The sequence below is a fragment of the Bombina bombina genome, chromosome 1 (genome assembly GCF_027579735.1).
Source record: "Bombina bombina isolate aBomBom1 chromosome 1, aBomBom1.pri, whole genome shotgun sequence".
Taxonomy (NCBI): domain Eukaryota; kingdom Metazoa; phylum Chordata; class Amphibia; order Anura; family Bombinatoridae; genus Bombina; species Bombina bombina.
Window position 1 is genome coordinate 991200181 of NC_069499.1, and position 20336 is coordinate 991220516.

The following is a 20336-nucleotide window of genomic DNA, read 5'->3' on the forward strand; positions in this document are numbered from 1 at the left end:
ATGTAGTTCTGAAACATCTGGATTGCCAAGGTTCGCCATCACTGATATAGGTAACTCCGTTTCAGATTGCAATTTTCCCTTTATCTCCTGTGAGAAGCTGATTAAGATTAAGTATCCCGCCTGCCATTCAGTTAGTTTGGCTGCTCTCAGGTCTTTCTGTTTTGTGATACATCAGAAAGTTCTTTTCCTTCTGTGTTTTACACACATTTTGCCTGTTAGAGATACTGAGTATTTAGCAGGCTCAGCCTCAATACCCAGGGGAGCAGAATGCCTGAGAATCTCAGTTTCTAAATAGAGATGGCTTAACCCTGAATAAGGAATTTGCAAATCTACAGCAGCTCCTATAAAACAAGCAATCCTTCCAGCATGTCCTGAATCAAGAAAACAAGACTATTTAAAGGCATCCCAAGGGAATTCTCAAACATATGTAGTAGAAAAGCGTTCATTTCCCTAGCAGCTCATTCCTAATTTCCTTTGGCAATCACTAAACACATTTCTTAGTGAAGATAATTTCTTGCAGCTTTTTTTTCTAGAACAACTTTTTGTAATTGGCCATGGTTGACTGAACAAAGCGAAGAGCATGTTTATATTGCAGACCTTAAAATGAAGCAAAATGTGTAATTACTAAGCCCACAATTGTTAGGTTCCAAGTATCTCGAATTAGGTTTTATCAACCTTTGTTTAGAATGTTATAGGTTTTAATTTATAGTTTTTGAAGGCATAAACACTTTGGATTTAATACAGCTTTAAACTAATCCTCAGTGGCGTCACTAGGGGGGTGTGCACCGCACCCGGGTGACACCCTCCAGGGCTGACACTACCGGCAATAAATTTTTTTTATTTTTTTTTTATTGAAATTCAAAGAAATACAATGAGAGAGGCATATATTTTTTATTAGAGGTGCCAGCAGTTTTGAACATTAGTGTGACTGGGGAAGTTGTAGACACACTATCAAGCCTCTTCGGCTGCAAGTTCTCTCAAGAACTTGCTCGCCGAGATTTATCAAGCAGCGGTCACTAGACCACTGCTTCCCTAACATCTTCGACACCTCTATTGTGCCGAAATTCAATCTCCTCGGTCGAATCCGACCGAGGAGATTGACAGCTCCTGCCCACGCGTGATTGGCTGTGCGTGGGCAGGGGGCGGGATTGCGCGCGAGCACAAAATTGCGCTCGTGTGCAATGTTAATTACCTGCGGTTAATTTCGCACCGCCATAGGCGAGCTGAGGCGTACAGGGGCGCGTATAAGCGCCCCTGTACGCCTCAGCGTTGATAAATCTAGCCCTTAAAGGGACAGTCAACATCAGAATTTTTGTTGTTTTAAAAGATAGATAATCTTTTTATTAATCATTCCCCAGTTTTGCACATCCACCACGGTTATATTAATATACCTTTTAGCTCTGTGATTACCTTGTATCTAAGCATATTCTGACAGCCTGATCACATGACATTTTATTTATTATCTATTGACTTTCATTTTAGCCAATTAGTGCAGTGTCTGCCACAATTCACAGGCGTGATCACAATGTTATCTATATGGCATACAGGAACTAGCTCTCCCCTGTTGTGAAAAGTAAATACAAAAACATGTGATTAGAGGCTTAGAAATTATCATATGAGCCTTCCTAGATTTAGCTTTCAACTAAGAATACCAAAAGAACAAAGCAAATTTGGTGATAAAAGTAAACTGGAAAGTTGTTTAAAATTACATTCCCTATTTAAGTCATGAAAGTTTTTTTTGGACTTGATTGTCCCTTTAATTTATTTTGCCCCTTAAGCCCGCACCGCAATTTCCACAAATAGTTTTCCCGGCTGCTTTTGCTTGTTTCTACTTTGCTCCTCCCGTGCCCAATTTCGCTATGAATGTTGTGGGGCTTGCGAAGTTGCGCTGCTAGAATAAACCTGCCTGCCTATCTGTGCTCACTGCTTAGTGACGTGTGGAGCAGTGGAGTCACTCACTGCTGTGCTGTCTCTCTAAACGGGAACCAGGAAATCGTGAGGGGGATGCCTGGCACCTGACCGCATGACTGTCTGACACTGTCTCTAAAGTGAAGGAGCCACGTATGATGCCCACCAGACTGGTATGGTTACGGTACACTAAGTGCACACTGAAGAGGTAGGAGGGGAGGGCTGGCAGGGTTTCTGGGGGTGGGCAGAGAGCAGAGGTAATTGGCCATAAGAAGCGGTAGGCACGCGGTCCGGGACTGTGCACTGACAGACTTGGAGTCAGAGAGCAGAATTTTCATAGTTTGCGTGCCTAAACCTTTTCTTTAGTGATTTAATTTTAGAGTCACTGTTTATCTTTCATTTGATGCTCTGCTGAGCCAGGGAGCAGTTCTAGGCATGAGCTTTATAATTAATGCAGTAGAGTTTACATATTTTGTATGTGTGTGTGTCTGAGTTTTTGTGTGTGTGTCTGAGTGTTTTTGTGTGTGTTTGTATGTGTGTGTGCCTGTGTTTTTGTGTTTGTGCGTGTCTGCTTTCTGTCCATTGGAGAAGTTTGCCTTTTCTATGAAATCCTCTTCTTGCAGTAAAAAAAAAAAAACACATTACTGGGGGATGGGGGGTGGGGATGACACCATAACTTACCGACCCAGGTGACACCAACCCTAGTGACACAACTGCTAATCCTTGCTCACTCTTTGCACAACACTGAACAATGAAAGATAAACTTGAAAAATAGTTATGTTTAAAACACCGTGGCTGTGTTAAACCTTCAAATGAAACATTTCACATGCTATTTGTGAAATTGAACAATAAATAACTAGATACGCTTTAAGGAGAAAATGCTTATGTCTTCAGATAAAATCCACTTGAAGGTGGAAAAACTGTGCTCTGTGTTACACAAGATAAGAGTTGCAAATTTAGGAACAGATTACTAGTGGAGCACTAACAGTTACGTGTTTGTGTGCGGGAGTTTGTGCGCGTCAGGTTTTTACAAGTTGAAAGTAAACACTATAGGGGATATTTATCAAAGGTCTGGCTGACCTGATCCAAGAGTGCAGATCAGGTCTGCCAGACCTTGCTGAATGCGGAGAGCAATACGCTCTCCGTATTCAGCATTGCACCAGCAGCTCTTGTGAGCTGCTGGTGCAACGCTGCCCCCTGCAGATTTGCGGCCAATCAGCCGCCAGCAGGGAGGTGTCAATCAACCCGATCGTACTCGATCGGGTTGATTTTCGGCGATGTGTGTCCGTCTGCTCAGAGCAAGCGGACAGGGTTATGGAGCAGCGGTCATAACTCGCTCGCCAGAAACACGGACCCTCAAGCTCCATCCGGAGCTTGATAAATGGGCCTCAATCGCTTGAGTGAAATTCAAGTTAATGCTCCTCGTATCAGCTCATTCCACAGAGCTCTGGTACTCGATCGGGTTGATTTTCGGCGATGTGTGTCCGTCTGCTCAGAGCAAGCGGACAGGGTTATGGAGCAGCGGTCATAACTTGCTCGCCAGAAACACGGACCCTCAAGCTCCATCCGGAGCTTGATAAATGGGCCTCAATCGCTTGAGTGAAATTCAAGTTAATGCTCCTCGTATCAGCTCATTCCACAGAGCTCTGGTTAACTTTCGCAAAACAAAAAATTGTCACAAAACACATAAAAAAAAACATTACAAAGTACACATACACTCATAATAACACCATCTAACAAACAATATAAATATTTTAAATTGCACAAAAAAGTTATAAGATATGAGATCTCAGGTGTTAGAAATAAAAAGGCAAGCAATGGGCTTTAACATAGCAATACCTACATATACATGTCTAAACATGTATATGTATGTAAAGCAGTGCCCTAAAGCTCTTTTGCTCCCCAATATAAAAAAAAAACTATTGTAAAAACAAAACCTATCCTAAAAAAACGAAAAAACACCAACCCAATAAAAGCCCACCACTAAACCCCAAAGATGGTACTCACCCAACTTGAATCCGGCTCCTACGTGATCGCCAACCTAGGGGTTGGGGGTAACTTTTATTGTAGAATGGGGATGTATTTTTTTGTGAAAAAGAGCTAAATTGTTTTAGGGCAATTACCTACAAAAAGCCCTTCTAAGGGCCAATGCTATAGTAACTTTTAGTGTTAGTATTGGGGTTTTTTTATTTTGGGGTGGGTTTTTTAAGGGGGGCTTTGATTTTAGAATAGGTATAACTGGGTTTTTTATGTTTGGTAATTGTTTTCATTTTATGTAACATTCGGTTTTTTATTTTCAGTCATTGTTTAGTTTCTTTCTGTATGTAATGTTGGGGTTTGCAACTTAGGGGTGTTAGGTTAGGGATTTAGCTGTTAGGAAGTTAGGGGGTAGTTTGCGATGTGGGGGTGTGGCGATTTATGGGTTAATAGTGTAGCAGAGAGTTTGCATTGTGGGGGTGTTACGTTATTAGGGGTTAATAGTGTAGCGGGGCAGTTTGTGATGAGGGGTGTGGCGGTTTAGGGGTAAATAGTGTAGCAGAGAAGTTTTTGATATGGCGGTGTGGCCTTTTAGGGTTTAATAGTGTAGTAGAGTCGTTTGCGATGTGGGGTTGTCAGTTTAGGGATTAATAGTGTAGCGGAGTACTTTGCAATGTGGGGGGTGGCGGTTTAGGGTTTAATAGTATAGTTTAGTGCAGTCTTTACGCAAACTTTCAAGTCACGTAAAAAGATTGAGCATAAAATGCGATTGTGTTAAAAAAATATGGGGAGAGTAAATTGCTTGCGCGTACACACAAATGAATTTGCTGTAATTTAAACACTACGCCACTTGTTATATGGATTCGAGGGCAAAAAACACAGCGATCTCACGATTGTGTGCCACTTGTAATCTAGCCTATAATTGGCTGTGTTCATATTTCTAGACAGAATACTACAGTGCTTCAGTTACCACAAAATAACAATCACCTGTTATTCTTTTTTTTAGGTTTTATCTTCCTCTTGCTCGGGATCTTGGTGACTATGGCTTCTGGAAACAGTGATCGTAATGAAAAATTTGCTGCTAAAAAAAGTAAACCTATAGCTCAAGGAGATATGAAAAAGATGGTTTCTGTGCAGAAAGCAAGATACTTGGCTTATGAGCAGCCCAGCAAAGAAGTGGAGGCCTCGCTACACCTTACTCAAACTCGGTTGAAAGAGCATGCATTGAAGTCCTACAGTGAGCCATCTAGGAAGACGCAGGACCCCGAGCAAGAAAAACAAGCCAAAGTGATAGGGCAGCTGAAAGCCGCAGAGGCACGAAGCCGCATACGTCTAATGAGATTTCGCTTCCAGTGCATGAGAGTAAGCCATTCCTCTAATGTATATAAAGGGAACTTGCTGACCTCTTAACCAAGGTTGTACAGATCATTGTAGTTAGAAGAATATAATATAACAATACCAAAGATCTAATAAGTTTGTAATGTATTTTTAGAGCAAACTGTTCATTATCTCTCTAGACACAATCTGAAATACAAAACTTTTTTCCCCTCTTTTATTCATTTACCTCCATGAATAGTAACCAGACCAGAGATAATAACATATAATATGCAAGGGCTGCCCTTTTAGATGTGACCTGCAATAAATATACATCACTAATGGTTTTCCCTAGAGGCCTTCATGCTTTTAGTTAAATTTGAATCAGTTTCATTATGTCAAGACAAGCACAGGTTTATCATGTTTATTGGAAATCTGTAAGCCAATGAAGCTTTACCCGAGTGCTTACACTTGAGTGACAGATTTTTGAATTAAATGGTTGAAAGCAATCACAGGATTGGATTACGTATTTCTCTCAGTAGAGAACTGGCAAAAAACGGAGCAAAGGAAAAATAGCTCTATAAGTATTAATGAAAATAAGTCATTTTTAAAATCCATTTGTATTATTTTATTTTTCCTTTGATAAAGTGATTTTTTTATGATTGTTGTAAAATACAAAATGTCCATGGATTGCAAATATTGTAGCTCAAATAGTTATTTTTGTTTCCCACTTTCTTTAAATGATGCCTTAACATCTTTACAGTGTTATGGGGTATGGTTTCTCTTTATTAACAAGCATTTCAAAGCTGTGATTTTTGTCCCTTGTAGACATGACCTGTCAGCCAGTGACCACAAACATAACTTTAGCTTGTTCTTGTCAGCCAGTGACCATCATTATAGGAATATAGGTTGTCCCTGTCAGCCAGTGGTTGTAAGTATAGCTATAGGCATTGTCCCATTAGCTAGCAACCAGAAATAGCTCTGGCAGCTGTCCCTGTCAGCCAATAACCAATATTTTAACAATGGAACTTTTTCCTGACAGCCAATGATTGTTCGTAAAACTGTTAGTTGTCCTTGTTAGCCAATGATCATTAATCTATCTATGGAAGTTGTCCCTGACAACCAGTGACTATTAAAATAACTGTAAGATATCTCCCTGACAGCAGCAATCATTCAGCAAAATTACAAGTTTTGCGGTACGGCAATACCGCTGAAAAATTGGCCATTGTGCGCGGAATATGCCGGTCTCCCGTATTACAAGTCGCGTCAGTATGGCTTTACCGCTGGCATTTTAGCCTTTACGCAACTCTCCCATGTTGCTACTAATAAAATAAACCTATTTACCCTTAAACTGCCATCCCCCACAATGCAATAAACCTAATTAAACTATTAACCCTTAAACCCCAATCCCCACAACGCAAATAACTAATTTAATCACTAAGCCCCCTAACTTAACACCCCCTAAATTAACCCCTTTTAAGGGCAATGCCCATACAAATGCCCCTTTAGGGTAGGGTGACCATATTGCCGCTTTAAAAAGGAACACATATGAAAAATACGTATGTCAGGGTTCTTATACAAAACATTTCTTTAAACAGACCTGACATACTGTATGTATTTTTCATATGTGTCTCTTTTTAAAGCGGCAATATGGTCACCCTACTTTAGGGGCAATGGGTAGCTTAGGTTTTTTTAGTGTTAGATTTTTTTTATTTTGGGGGGTTTGGTGGGTGGGGGGTTTTACTGCTAGCGGGGACTTAGTATTTTTTGAGGTAAAAGCTGTTTAGCTTAGGGCAATGCCCTACAAAAGGCCCTTTTAAGGGCTATTGGTAGCTTAGTGTTAGATTAGGGGGTGTTTTTATTTTGGGGGGATTTTTTATTTTTATAGGGGTATTAGATTAGGTTTAATTTTTTATTTTTGATAATTTGGTTTATTTTTTTCTGTTTTTTTAGACTTTTTTTATTTTTTGTAATTTTAGATTTATTTATTTTAATTTAATCTTAGGGGGTTTTTAAATTAATGTTAGGATTTTTTATTTTAATTTTAATTTAGTATTTTTTTATTTTATGTAATTGGGGTTAATTTAGGGGCTTAGTGATTAGATTAGTTATTTACATTGTAGGGGAATGGCAGTTTAGGGGTTGATAGTTTAATTAGTTTTATTGCGTTGTGGGGGCCAGCCACCCCCCACAACACAATAAACCTAATAAAATTATTAACCCCTTAATCACCACCCCCCACATTGCAATAAACATAATTAAACTATTAACCACAAAAACCGCCATCCCCTCACAAAGCAAATAACTAATTTATTCACTAAGCCCTCTAACCTAACACCCCTTAAATTAACCCCAATTACATCAAATAAAAAATACTGTTAAACTTAAAATAAAAAATCCTAACATTACTTAAAAAAACACCTAAGATTAAATTAAAATAAATAAATCTAAAATTACAAACTATAAAAACGTTTACATTTACAGAAAAAAATAAACCAAATTATCAAAAATAAAAAATGAAACCTAATTTAGTACCCCATATAAAAACAAAAAAGCGCCCCCAAAATAAAAACACTAGGCTGTCAATAGCCCCTTGGTATATTAGTGTTAGATTAGGGGGTGTTTTTATTTTGAGAGGGCTTTTTTTATTTTTATAGGGGTATTAGATTAGGTTTAATTTTTTTTTTGATCATTTGGTTTATTTTTTTCTGTAATTTTAGGTTGTTTTATTTTTTGTAATTTTATTTATTTTAATTTAATCTTAGTTGTTTTTTTTTTTAAATTAATGTTAGGATTTTTTATTTTAATTTTAACTTAGTATTCTTTTATTTTATGTAATTGGGGTTAATTTAGGGGTGTTAGGTTAGGGGGCTTAGTGATTAAATTAGTTATTTGCATTGTGGGGGGGATAGCGGTTTAGGGGTTAATAGTTTAATTAGGTTTATTGCGTTGTGGGGGATGGCTGTTTAGGGGTTAATAGGTTTATTTTATTAGTAGTGATGTGGGGGACCGGCGGTTTAGGGCTTAATAGGTTTATTTTATTAGTAGCGATGTGGGGGCCAGCGGTTTAGGGGTTAATAGATTTATTATAGTAGTAGCGATGTGGGGGGCGGCGGTTCAGGGGTTAGTAGGTTTATTTAGGTATTAGCGATGCGGGGTGGCGGTTTAGGGGTTAATCACTTTGTCAGCGATGGTTGGGGGCGGATTAGGGGTATTTAGACTAGGCATTTATGTTAGGGTGTTAGGTTTTTACATAACTTTCTTTTCCCCATAGACATCAATGGGGATTGTGTTACCGCGATCGCAGGTGTTAGTTTTTTCTAACACTTTCTCTCTATTGATGTCTATGGGGGAAAACAAGCTCGTCAAGTCAGGCCTTGGGTTTTGTGCGGTATGGAGCTTATCGCACTATACTGCACAACAAAAGAAGTTTTTTCAGTAACTTGTAATAGCAGCACTATGGAGAGTGTGACACCGCTCATTTACGCACCCGGTTTAGCGCACAACTTGTAATTTTGGCAATTAATAGCTATGGGAATTGTCCCTGTTAGCCAGTGAACCTTAATATAGCTGTAGGTGTTGTCCATGTTAGCAAGTAATCAACAAAATAGCTATGAGAATTATCCTTCTCAGCTAGTGACTTAATACAGCTGTAGGTTTTGCTTCTGTCAGTCAATGAGCACTAATATATCAGTATGATTTGTATACAGAATATTATTTTATGCTTAAATGTAAACTGTTTTAACTTGTTTTTCAGTGTCCCATTTTCATGCTAAACTATTTAAATTAATAATAAACCTGCATATAAAAAGGGGCTTAATTATGAATATAACAATCAGGTTTTTCCGAACTGAATAATTCACAGAAGTGTCAGCCTGAAAATCTCATTCAGTTTTATAGTCTATGTCCTTGTATTGTTCGTTGGTGCTATAGTTCTATCAGAAGATTTATAGCTCCTGCTTATACTGTTATTTTATTGTGTAGGTTGCAGCACTAGAGTGTGAGCAAAAACATTACTGGGCAGGCAGTGGATCAGAACATACATCATAATTTGTTGAATAATTTGTATGTATAGAGCTCTGTAAAATGAAAAATGGTAGTTCTTATATAGCTTTATACCAGGCATACTTACTGCAGCAGGCCATATTTATAGTATAATCTCACTTATAATGTGCAGCAGGCCATATCTACAGTATAATCTTACCCAATATGTAAAGCAGGCCATATTTACACTATAATCTCACCCAATATGTAAAGCAGGCCATATTTACACTATAATCTCATCTATAATGTGCAGCAGCCGCAGGCCATATTTACATTATAATCTCATCCATAATGTGCAGCAGGCTATATTTACAGTATAATCTCACCCACAATGTACAGAAGCCGCAGGCCATATTTATAGTATAATCTCACTTATAATGTGCAGCAGGCCATATTTACAGTATAATCTTACCCAATATGTAAAGCAGGCCATATCTACAGTATAATCTCACCCAATATGTAAAGCAGGCCATATTTACACTATAATCTCACCCAATATGTAAAGCAGGCCATATTTACACTATAATCTCATCTATAATGTGCAGCAGCCGCAGGCCATATTTACATTATAATCTCATCCATAATGTGCAGTAGGCTATATATACAGTATAATCTCACCCACAATGTGCAGAAGCCGCAGACCATACTTACATTATAATCTCATCCATATTGTGCAGCAGGCTATACATACAGTATAATCTCACCCATAATGTGCAGCAGGCTATATTTACAGTATAACCTCACCCAATATGTAAAGCAGGCCATATTTACAGTATAACCTCACCCAATATGTAAAGCAGGCCATATTTACAGTATAATATCATCTATAATGTGCAGCAGCCGCAGGCCATATTTACATTATAATCTCATCCATAATGTGCAGCAGGCCATATTTACAGTATAATCTCACCCATAATGTGCAGCAGCTGCAGGCCATATTTACATTATAATCTCATCCATAATGTGCAGCAGGCCATATTTACAGTATAATCTCATCCATAATATGCAGCAGGCCATATTTACAGTATAGTCTCACCCATAATGTGCAGCAGGCTATATTTACAGTATAATCTCACCCCATATGTAAAGTAGGCCATATTTACATTATAATCTCATCCATAATGTGCAGCAGGCCATATTTACAGTATAATCTCATCCATAATGTGCAGCAGGCGATATTTACAGAATAATCTCATCCATAATGTGCAGCAGGCCATATTTACAATATAATCTCATCCATAATGTGCAGCAGGCCATATTTACAGTATAATCTCACCCATAATGTGCAGCAGGCTATATGTACAGTAAAATCTCACCCCATATTTAAAGCAGGCCATATTTACAGAATAATCTCATCCATAATGTGCAGCAGGCCATATTTACAGAATAATCTCATCCATAATGTGCAGCAGGCCATATTTACAATATAATCTCATCCATAATGTGCAGCAGGCCATATTTACAGTATAATCTCACCCATAATGTGCAGCAGGCTATATTTACAGTAAAATCTCACCCCATATTTAAAGCAGGCCATATTACAGTATAATCTCATCCATAATGTGCAGCAGGCCATATTTACAGTATAATCTCATCTATAATGTGCAGCAGGCCATATTTACAGTATAATCTAATCCATAATGTGCAGAAGCCCATATTTACAGTATAATCTCATCCATAATGTGTAGCAGGCCATATTTACAGTATAATCTCATCCATAATGTGCAGAAGCCCATATTTACAGTATAATCTCATCCATATTGTGTAGCAGGCCATATTTACAGTATAATCTCATCCATAATGTGCAGCAGGCCACATTTACAGTATAATCTTAACCATAATGTGCAGCAGGCCATATTTACAGTATAATCTCATCCATAATGTGCAGCAGGTCATATTTACAGTATTATCTCATCCATAATTTGCAACAGGCCATATTTACAGTATAATTTTACCCATAAAGTGCAGCAGGCCATATTTACAGTATAATCTCATCCATAATGTGCAGCAGGCCAAATTTACAGTATAATCTAATCCATAATGTGCAGCAGGCCATATTTACAGTATAATCTCATCCATAATGTGCATCAGGCCATATTTACAGTATAATCTAATCCATAATGTGCAGCAGGCCATATTTACAGTATAATCTCATCTATAATGTGCAGCAGCAGGCCATATTTACAGTATAATTTCACCCATAATGTGCAGCAGGCTATATTTACGGTATAATCTCATCCATAATGTACAGCAGGCCATATTTACAGTATAATCTCATCCATAATGTGCAGCAAGCCATATTTACAGAATAATCTCATCCATAATGTGCAGCAGGCCATATTTACAGAATAATCTCATCCATAATGTGCAGCAGGCCATATTTACAATATAATCTCATCCATAATGTGCAGCAGGCCATATTTACAGTATAATTATTATTCTTTATTTATAAAGCGCCAACAGATTCCGCAGCGCTGTCCATGGGTACAAAGATAAAAGTACAGTACAATACAATATAGAAGACACCAAAGTTTAACAAAACAAATACAGGGGGAATTGAGGGCCCTGTTCCCGTGGGAACTTACAATCTAGATGGTAGGAGGGTGAGAAACAGGAGGTGGGGACTGCAAAGGTGAGAATGATGTTAGTGTGGAGTTAGATGGGGCAGCAGTTAGGCAGGTAGAATTCATTTTTTACTGATTTAGAGATAGGCTTCTATGAACAGAAAGGTCTTTAGGGAGCGTTTAAAGGAGGAAAGGTTAGGGGAAAGTCTAACAGCTCTGGGAAGTGCATTCCAGATGGTTGGTGCTGCACGAGAGAAGTCCTGTAGCCTGGCATGGGAGGAGGTGATGGTAGAAGATGCAAGGAGCAGGTCATTGTTGGATCTTAGGGGGCGGGCTGGAGTATATTTCTTGATGAGTGAGGACAGGTAGGGGGGGGGGGGGCTACGTTGGTAAGGGCTTTGTAGGTCAGGGTGAGAATTTTGAATTTAATTCTGCTGTGGATGGGTAGCCAGTGAAGGGACTCGCAGAGAGGTGCAGCAGATACAGAGCGTCGGGAGAGGTGGATTAGCCTAGCAGAGGCATTTAGGATGGATTGAAGAGGGGAGAGGCCAGTTAGTAGGTGTGACAAAACCAATCTCGCCACTGTACATTGGAGGGCCTGTTATGGAACATTCTTTGGGCTGGAGGTACATGGGCTTAAGGATACCCAGAGACTGCATGGAAATATGGAATTTTATATGCTGGACACCCCATGTACTTTCATAACTCTGTCTTATGTCTATGTCACCCTGTATCCATAAATACAGGATGGGTACAGGGTGTGAGTGCCCCTTGTGGGAGCAATTGTGACTCTATAAGCCAAGTGGGCATAAAAGACTTTATAGCTAATAAGAACTGTTCCTATATTCTGTAATAAGATGTATTCTATGTATGTTTAAGATCTGATTGTGTCTCAGGAGTCTGTCTAGGTAAACTGATTGTGTCCTTGTGTGATTATGTTAACTAGACTGCCCAACATCAGATTGTCTGAGTACTTAATATGTTAATCTGTTTTACCTGTGAATAGACAATTCTTAGAGGTTTGATGCATTGTTCATATGTTTGCTTTACTGTTTAACCAATGCCCTCTGTAACCTGAAGCCAGGGTTATATTCAACCCCCCCCCATCTGGGGTCAAAACCTGTATAAATACTAGGCATTCAGCCTTTAATAAATATATTCTGTTTAAACCTGAAAACTGGCTGGTTTGTGAATTGCTGATTCTCTATGCAGGACGTTGTTCCCTGGTATTAACCCTTGGTATCCTGTTGGTACCGTAACAATTGGTGGCAAGCGACGGAATGAACCTTATCGTCCAGAAGAGCAACTACACAAGCTAGTAACCTCAGGAAGAGGGGGATTATTACAATACTGACTAAGATGGAAAAGAGAAAAGTACATTTTTCAGCTTTTAAAAACTTCCTGGAAACAGAAGGAGAGATTGATGGGTACCTTGCGGATTTTGAGAGGCAATGTGCACTACACAAGGTACCCGCAGAGGACTGGGTCACGATATTATCTGGAAAATTATCCGGCCGGGCCAGAGAGGCTTTTCGGGCCATTCCAGATGAGGAAGTCAGGGATTATAATACTGTAAAAGAGGCTCTGCTCTCCAGGTATGCGGTTACACCGGAGGCATACCGGAGGCGGTTCAGAGACACTGTTAAATTAGCTGGTGATTCCTACCTTGAGTGGGCATGTAAGGTGCACCGCACAGCAGCTCACTGGATAGCGGGGTGCCAAGCCATATCTGGGGAAGAGGTGCTGCAGCTATTCCTGTTGGAACATTGCTTCGACAAGTTACCCGCAGGAGTTCGAGAGTGGGTTCGGGACCGTAAACCCTCCACCCTGCAGGAAGCGGCTCGCTTGGCAGATGAGTATAAGGATGCCCGCAAACTGGACACTGCTACCACTAAGCCCCCTGCTAGAGTGGAGTACAGACCCCCAGTCACCCCAGCAGCTGCCAGTTACCAAACCCCGGCGCACCGCTATACCACACGGCCTCCGGCCACGAACTACCCTCAGAGAGCCCTGTTCAATTTGCGGGGCTACTCACAACCGATTCGATGCTTTGGATGTAAGCAACTAGGGCACAAAAGACCAGAGTGTCCCCTAAACGCAGCGAACCAAGCGCAGTCCTGGAGAAGACCCGCCGGCGGAATCCCACGTAATCCTCAGCCTGCGGCCCGCTACGTAGAGGCGCAAGAATGCTGGAGCATCCTACATGAGGCAGACCTTGTGCAAGCTGCCCACCGGAATAACCGGCAACTGGTTAAAGTGAATGGGAAGAAGGTCAGTGGTCTACGGGATACTGGTGCTACCATGACCTTGCTTCAAAAGAACTTGGTGTCTGAGAAATAGTACACTGTAGACACTGTGGCTGTGAGGGTAGCAGGGGGCAATGTGTTCAGCCTACCTGTTGCCAGGGTACATTTGGATTGGGGAGTGGGCGCTAGACCTGTGAATGTGGGGGTCAAGAAGGACTTACCTGCTGATGTTCTTCTTGGAAATGACTTGGCCCCCCTTGTTTCTGCCTACGCTCCTATGGGTCCCGCTGATGTTAACTCTGTGACTACCCGTGCCCAGATCCGTGCAGCAGAGACTGACCCACCTGCTGCTAAGCCCCAGGACGCTGAGCTCAGTAAATCTCTATCCGCTATTGATATGTGGAGGTCCCATTACAATGCGCTGATGAAGGAGAAGAGGAGTGCAGAGGAAAAAGCACGTTTAGAACTTGAATCTCTGCTAGACAAGCTGCACCGACAGACTGCAGAAAACACCAGCTTGAGAGTGGGACATGAAACCTTAAAGACAAACTTAGCGACACTTGAGGAGAAGCTGACGCTGGCTCATAGTGAGGTGCAGCAACTCAAGGGCACCCTATGTCAGTATGAAGGGATTGTGGATACCTATAAAGAGCAGGTACAGAAAACTCGTAAAGAAGCTGATGGGATTTTGAAGGACTGTTTGGCCCTGGTCTGGGCACTGAGGAATTTGAACCCTTGTTTGTATGGACAGGAATTCTCTCTCATAACGGGAATACAGATGGATTGTCCCAGCAAACTGACATGCCTACCAGGCGCTCTGGTGGTATATGGCACAGTATATACCCTGGACAGCCAAGCATGACAAACCAGAGGGAGAGGAGTTTGATGGTCCTGTCCCCCAGCAGCAGAGGAATATACAGGGAATTGGGAGCCCAGACTCCATTCCCCAGCGGCAGGCTGCGTTACAAGGGGTAGGGACAGTTGGTCCTGTCCCCCAGCAACACGGCTGTTTAGCCAAAGGGGAGACGATTGGTCTCCCCCTCCAGCAGCACAGCTATGTATCCAAAGGGGAGACAGTCGGTCTCCCCCTCCAGCAACCAGGCTCCCACCAGGCTACTTCCATGGTAGTGCTGGCACCCGGGCAGAGTACAGCTGGTCTCTGCCCACCTCGCAACCCACCAATTCAGCGTACCAGTCCCCCACACAGCTGTGGTGAGGCACCTGGACATGGACAAGTTTTCCCCGTACTCAGGTGTAGTAACCATTTATTGTGGGTGGGCTGTACTACTAATTGTGTTTTATGGGTGGGTTGCTGGACTAACCAGGGCACTGACCGACAGGAGGTCAGATACCCTGTTAGTCTGTTTGGAAAAGGGGAGAGATGTGACAAAACCAATCTCGCCACTGTACATTGGAGGGCCTGTTATGGAACATTCTTTGGGCTGGAGGTACATGGGCTTAAGGATACCCAGAGACTGCATGGAAATATGGAATTTTATATGCTGGACACCCCATGTACTTTCATAACTCTGTCTTATGTCTATGTCACCCTGTATCCATAAATACAGGATGGGTACAGGGTGTGAGTGCCCCTTATGGGAGCAATTGTGACTCTATAAGCCAAGTGGGCATAAAAGACTTTATAGCTAATAAGAACTGTTCCTATATTCTGTAATAAGATGTATTCTATGTATGTTTAAGATCTGATTGTGTCTCAGGAGTCTGTCTAGGTAAACTGATTGTGTCCTTGTGTGATTATGTTAACTAGACTGCCCAACATCAGATTGTCTGAGTACTTAATATGTTAATCTGTTTTACCTGTGAATAGACAATTCTTAGAGGTTTGATGCATTGTTCATATGTTTGCTTTACTGTTTAACCAATGCCCTCTGTAACCTGAAGCCAGGGTTATATTCAACCCCCCCATCTGGGGTCAAAACCTGTATAAATACTAGGCATTCAGCCTTTAATAAATATATTCTGTTTAAACCTGAAAACTGGCTGGTTTGTGAATTGCTGATTCCCTATGCAGGACGTTGTTCCCTGGTATTAACCCTTGGTATCCTGTTGGTACCGTAACAGTAGGTTATTACAGTAGTCAAGTCGGGAGATTACCAGGGAGTGGATTAGCTGTTTAGTAGTTTCAGCACTCAGAAATGGACGGATTTTGGAGATAATGCGTAGATGGTTGCGACAGGAGGAAGAGAGCAATTAGATGTGGGGAATGAAGGACAGATTGGAGTCAAGTGTAACTCCTAGGACACGGACTTGGGGTGATGGGGAGATAGTGGTATCACCAACAGTGATTGAAAAGTTAGGAACCGGGGTAGAATTAGAGGGGGGATTAGAAGGAGCTCAGTCTTGGACATATTGATTTTTAGGTGGTGAGAGGCCATCCAAGAAGAAATGCCAGATAAGCAGACACCAATGTGAGCAAGGATAGAAGGAGAGAGTGAAGGGGCGGATAGGTAGATCTGGGTATCATCAGCATAGAGGTGGTAGTTGAAGCCATAGCTACTGATAAGTTTTCCCAGTGAGGATGTATAAATAGAGAAGAGTAGGGGACCCAGAACAGAGCCTTGAGGTACTCCAACAGACAGAGGCAATGGAGAGGAGTCGCCACCAGCAAAGGAGACAGAAAAGGACCTATTAGAGAGATAAGAGTGGATCCAGGAAAGGGCAGTGTCAGAGAGCCCAAAGGAGCTGAGAGTCCGTAGGAGAAGGGGATGGTCAACTGTGTCAAAGGCAGCAGACAGATCAAGTAAGATAAGTATTGAGTAGTGGCCATTTTTTTTAGCAGAAAGAAGATCATTAGTAACTTTGGTGAGGGCAGTCTCAGTTGAGTGTTGGGAACGGAAGCCAGATTGTAAGGGGTCAAGCAGTGAGTTGGAGGACAAGAAGTGGGTTAAGCGATCGAAGACTAGTTTTTCCAGGACTTTTGAAGCTAGCGGAAGCAGTGATATGGGGCGGTAGTTTGCAGGAGAATTGGGGTCGAGGGAGGGTTTTTTGAGGATGGGGGTGACTTTTGCATGTTTGAAGGAAGATGGGAATGAACCGGTAGTAAGGGATAGGTTAAATATGTGAGTAAGAGCTGGAGTGAGGGTAGAAGACAGAGACAGTATTAGATGTGAAGGGATAGGGTCAAGTGGGCAGGTAGTGAGGTGTGAGGAAGACAATAGGGAACTCACTTCATTCTCAGAGGTAGGGGGGAAGGTGCTGAGAGTGGTGGAGGGGGTTGCCAGGGGCGGAGATGGAAGGTTGCAGATTTGTGTTGGGATATTACTTCGGATGGTAATTGTTTTGTTGAAAAAGTAGTCTGCCAGGTCTTGAGCACTAAAGGCAGATGAAGGGGGTGGTGAAGGTGGGTAAAGGAGAGAGTTGAAAATGGAGAAGAGACGTTTAGGGTTTGTGGAGTGAGTAGATATAAGAGAAGAGAAGTAGGTTTGCTTGGCTAAGTGAAGGGCAGAGGAGTAAGAATAAAGAATGAACTTATAGTGAAGGAAATCTGATTCAGAGCGGGATTTCCTCCAGGCACGTTCAGCAGCACGGGAGCATTTTTGCAGGTAGCGTGTTTGGTTAGAGTGCGAGGGTTGGAGCTGACGACGTGGGGTTTTGCGTATTTGGGGAGGAGCGAAAGTGTCCAGTGCCGAGGAGAGAGTATTGTTATAGTGGGTTGTAGTAAGGTCAGGGCAGGATATTGTGGAAGTGTGGGGGAAGTGTTTTTGAATAAGGTTGTAGAGTTGTAGAGGATCCACAGTGTGCAGATTTCTACAGGTGCGGGGTGAGGAGGAGAAGTAGGTTTAGCCTGTATATTAAGCTTAAAGGTGAGCAGATGGTGGTCTGAGATGGGAAATGGGAGACAGGTGGTGTCAGAGGGAGAGCAGAGGTAGGAGAATACTAGATCAATAGAGTGTCCGTCGCGGTGAGTAGGGAATATGGTGGATTGTGAGAGACCAAAGGAGTTTGTGAGTGAGAGAAGTTTAGAGGCAGCAGGGGCAGATGGGTTATCAATGGGGATGTTGAAGTCCCCCAGGATTAAAACAGGTGTATTTGTAGAGAGAAAGTGAGAGAGCCAGGCAGCGAAGTTATCAAGGAATTGGGAGGTTGGTCCAGGGGGGCAATAGATAACTGCCACCCTGGTGGAGAGGGGGGAGAATAGTCGGATGCAGTGAACTTCAAAGGAGGAAAAGGAGAGAGATGGATGAGGCTGCAGGTGCTGAAAGGAGCAGGAGGGGGAGAGTAAGATTCCAACACCGCCACCATGTCTCTTACCTGGCCTAGGTGTGTGGCTAAAGTGGAGACCACCGTGCGTGAGAGCAGCAATGGAAGCAGTGTCAGAAGATAATAACCAGGTTTCAGTAATTGCTAGAAGATTCAAAGCATTAGAAATAAAAAGGTCATGAACAGTTGTGAGTTTGTTTCAGACAGAGCATGCATTCCAAAGAGCACAAGAAAAGAGAGGAGATAAGCACTGTGGGTTAATAGAGATGAGATTGTTAGGATTGCGTGACCTAGAGTTTTTGCAGTGGGGGACTGAGTGAGAGTGTAAAAGTGTGGTGATTGCTGCAGGGCCAGGGTTAGGAGAGATGTCACCAGCAGCAAGCAGTAGGAGGAGTGTGAGTGACAGAAGGTGAGAGGGGGACTTGTAGTAGCGGGTATGATTAGACACAGGAGAGTTAGATGGGGAAGTATTTCTAAGGAGACAGAGTAGTTCATGAGAGGACAGCATAGGGGATGAGAGAAGGGAGGGTGAGATAAGGATAGTGTGGGGGTTATTGTTGCTAAAGGGAAGTGCAGTGATTTTTAGGAAAAGGGCAGACAGAGATAGCAGAAAATACATGGAAAGCATTGTGCAGGTGTATAGTTAGTAGGTTTTACCTGTTTGTGGGACTGCAGTTTCCCCCTCCAGTTCTTAACTCGGCACTTGTAACACAGGGCATTTAGAAGCACAGGCCACAAAGAGCCAAGTGTTCACTTATTTCTATATAAATTGTAATGATTTGAATCAGGACAGCTGTGCACAGGCAGACTAGTTAGGAGACTGGAGTTATACACACTTGCAAATTAGATTGGGGGAAGACAAATGGTTGGGAAGCACACAGATATTGTACAAAGGAACTGATAACAAATCTAACAAAAAATCATAAATCCAGACAGCAGGAGAGATGCATACCAGTGTATTTTAGCAAATTAAAGGGATACAGAGGGGCAACCAGGCAGATGAAGGAAGCAGGAGAGATGCATACCAGTGTATTTTAGCAAATTAAAGGGATACAGAGGGGCAACCAGGCAGATAAAGGAAGCAGGAGAGATGCATACCAGTGTATTTTAGCAAATTAAAGGGATACAGAGGGGCAACCAGGCAGATAAAGGAAGCAGGAGAGATGCATACCAGTGTATTTTAGCAAATTAAAGGGATACAGAGGGGCAACCAGGCAGATGAAGGAAGCAGGAGAGATGCATACCAGTGTATTTTAGCAAATTAAAGGGATACAGAGGGGCAACCAGGCAGATAAAGGAAGCAGGAGAGATGCATACCAGTGTATTTTAGCAAATTAAAGGGATACAGAGGGGCAACCAGGCAGATAAAGGAAGCAGGAGAGATGCATACCAGTGTATTTTAGCAAATTAAAGGGATACAGAGGGGCAACCAGGCAGATGAAGGAAGCAGGAGAGATGCATACCAGTGTATTTTAGCAAATTAAAGGGATACAGAGGGGCAACCAGGCAGATGAAGGAAGCAGGAGAGATGCATACCAGTGTATTTTAGCAAATTAAAGGGATACAGAGGGGCAACCAGGCAGATGAAGGAAGCAGGAGAGATGCATACCAGTGTATTTTAGCAAATTAAAGGGATACAGAGGGGCAACCAGGCAGATGAAGGAAGCAGGAGAGATGCATACCAGTGTATTTTAGCAAATTACAGTAAAATCTCACCCCATATTTAAAGCAGGCCATATTTACAGTATAATCTTACCCATAATGTGCAGCAGGCCATATTTACAGTATTATCTAATCCATAATGTGCAGCAGGCCATATTTACAGTATAATCTAATCCATAATGTGCAGCAGGCCATATTTACAGTATAATCTAATCCATAATGTGCAGCAGGCCATATTTACAGTATAATCTAATCCATAATGTGCAGCAGGCCAAATTTACAGTATAATCTAATCCATAATGTGCAGCAGGCCATATTTACAGTATAATCTAATCCATAATGTGCAGCAGGCCATATTTACAGTATAATCTAATCCATAATGTGCAGCAGGCCATATTTA

The 20336-nt window shown here is 41.8% G+C and overlaps 1 protein-coding gene across 2 annotated transcripts in view; it reads left to right on the plus strand.

Moving 5' to 3' along the window:
- Positions 1-20336, plus strand: part of LKAAEAR1 (LKAAEAR motif containing 1) — a 163788-nt gene that overhangs the window by 67936 nt on the left and 75516 nt on the right. For both annotated transcript variants that reach the window (XM_053710062.1, XM_053710140.1), the window contains exon 2: positions 4892-5247. In XM_053710062.1, the coding sequence (XP_053566037.1) occupies positions 4927-5247 (321 nt within the window). In that variant the 5' untranslated portion in view covers positions 4892-4926. The remainder of the gene's footprint in view (positions 1-4891; positions 5248-20336) is intronic.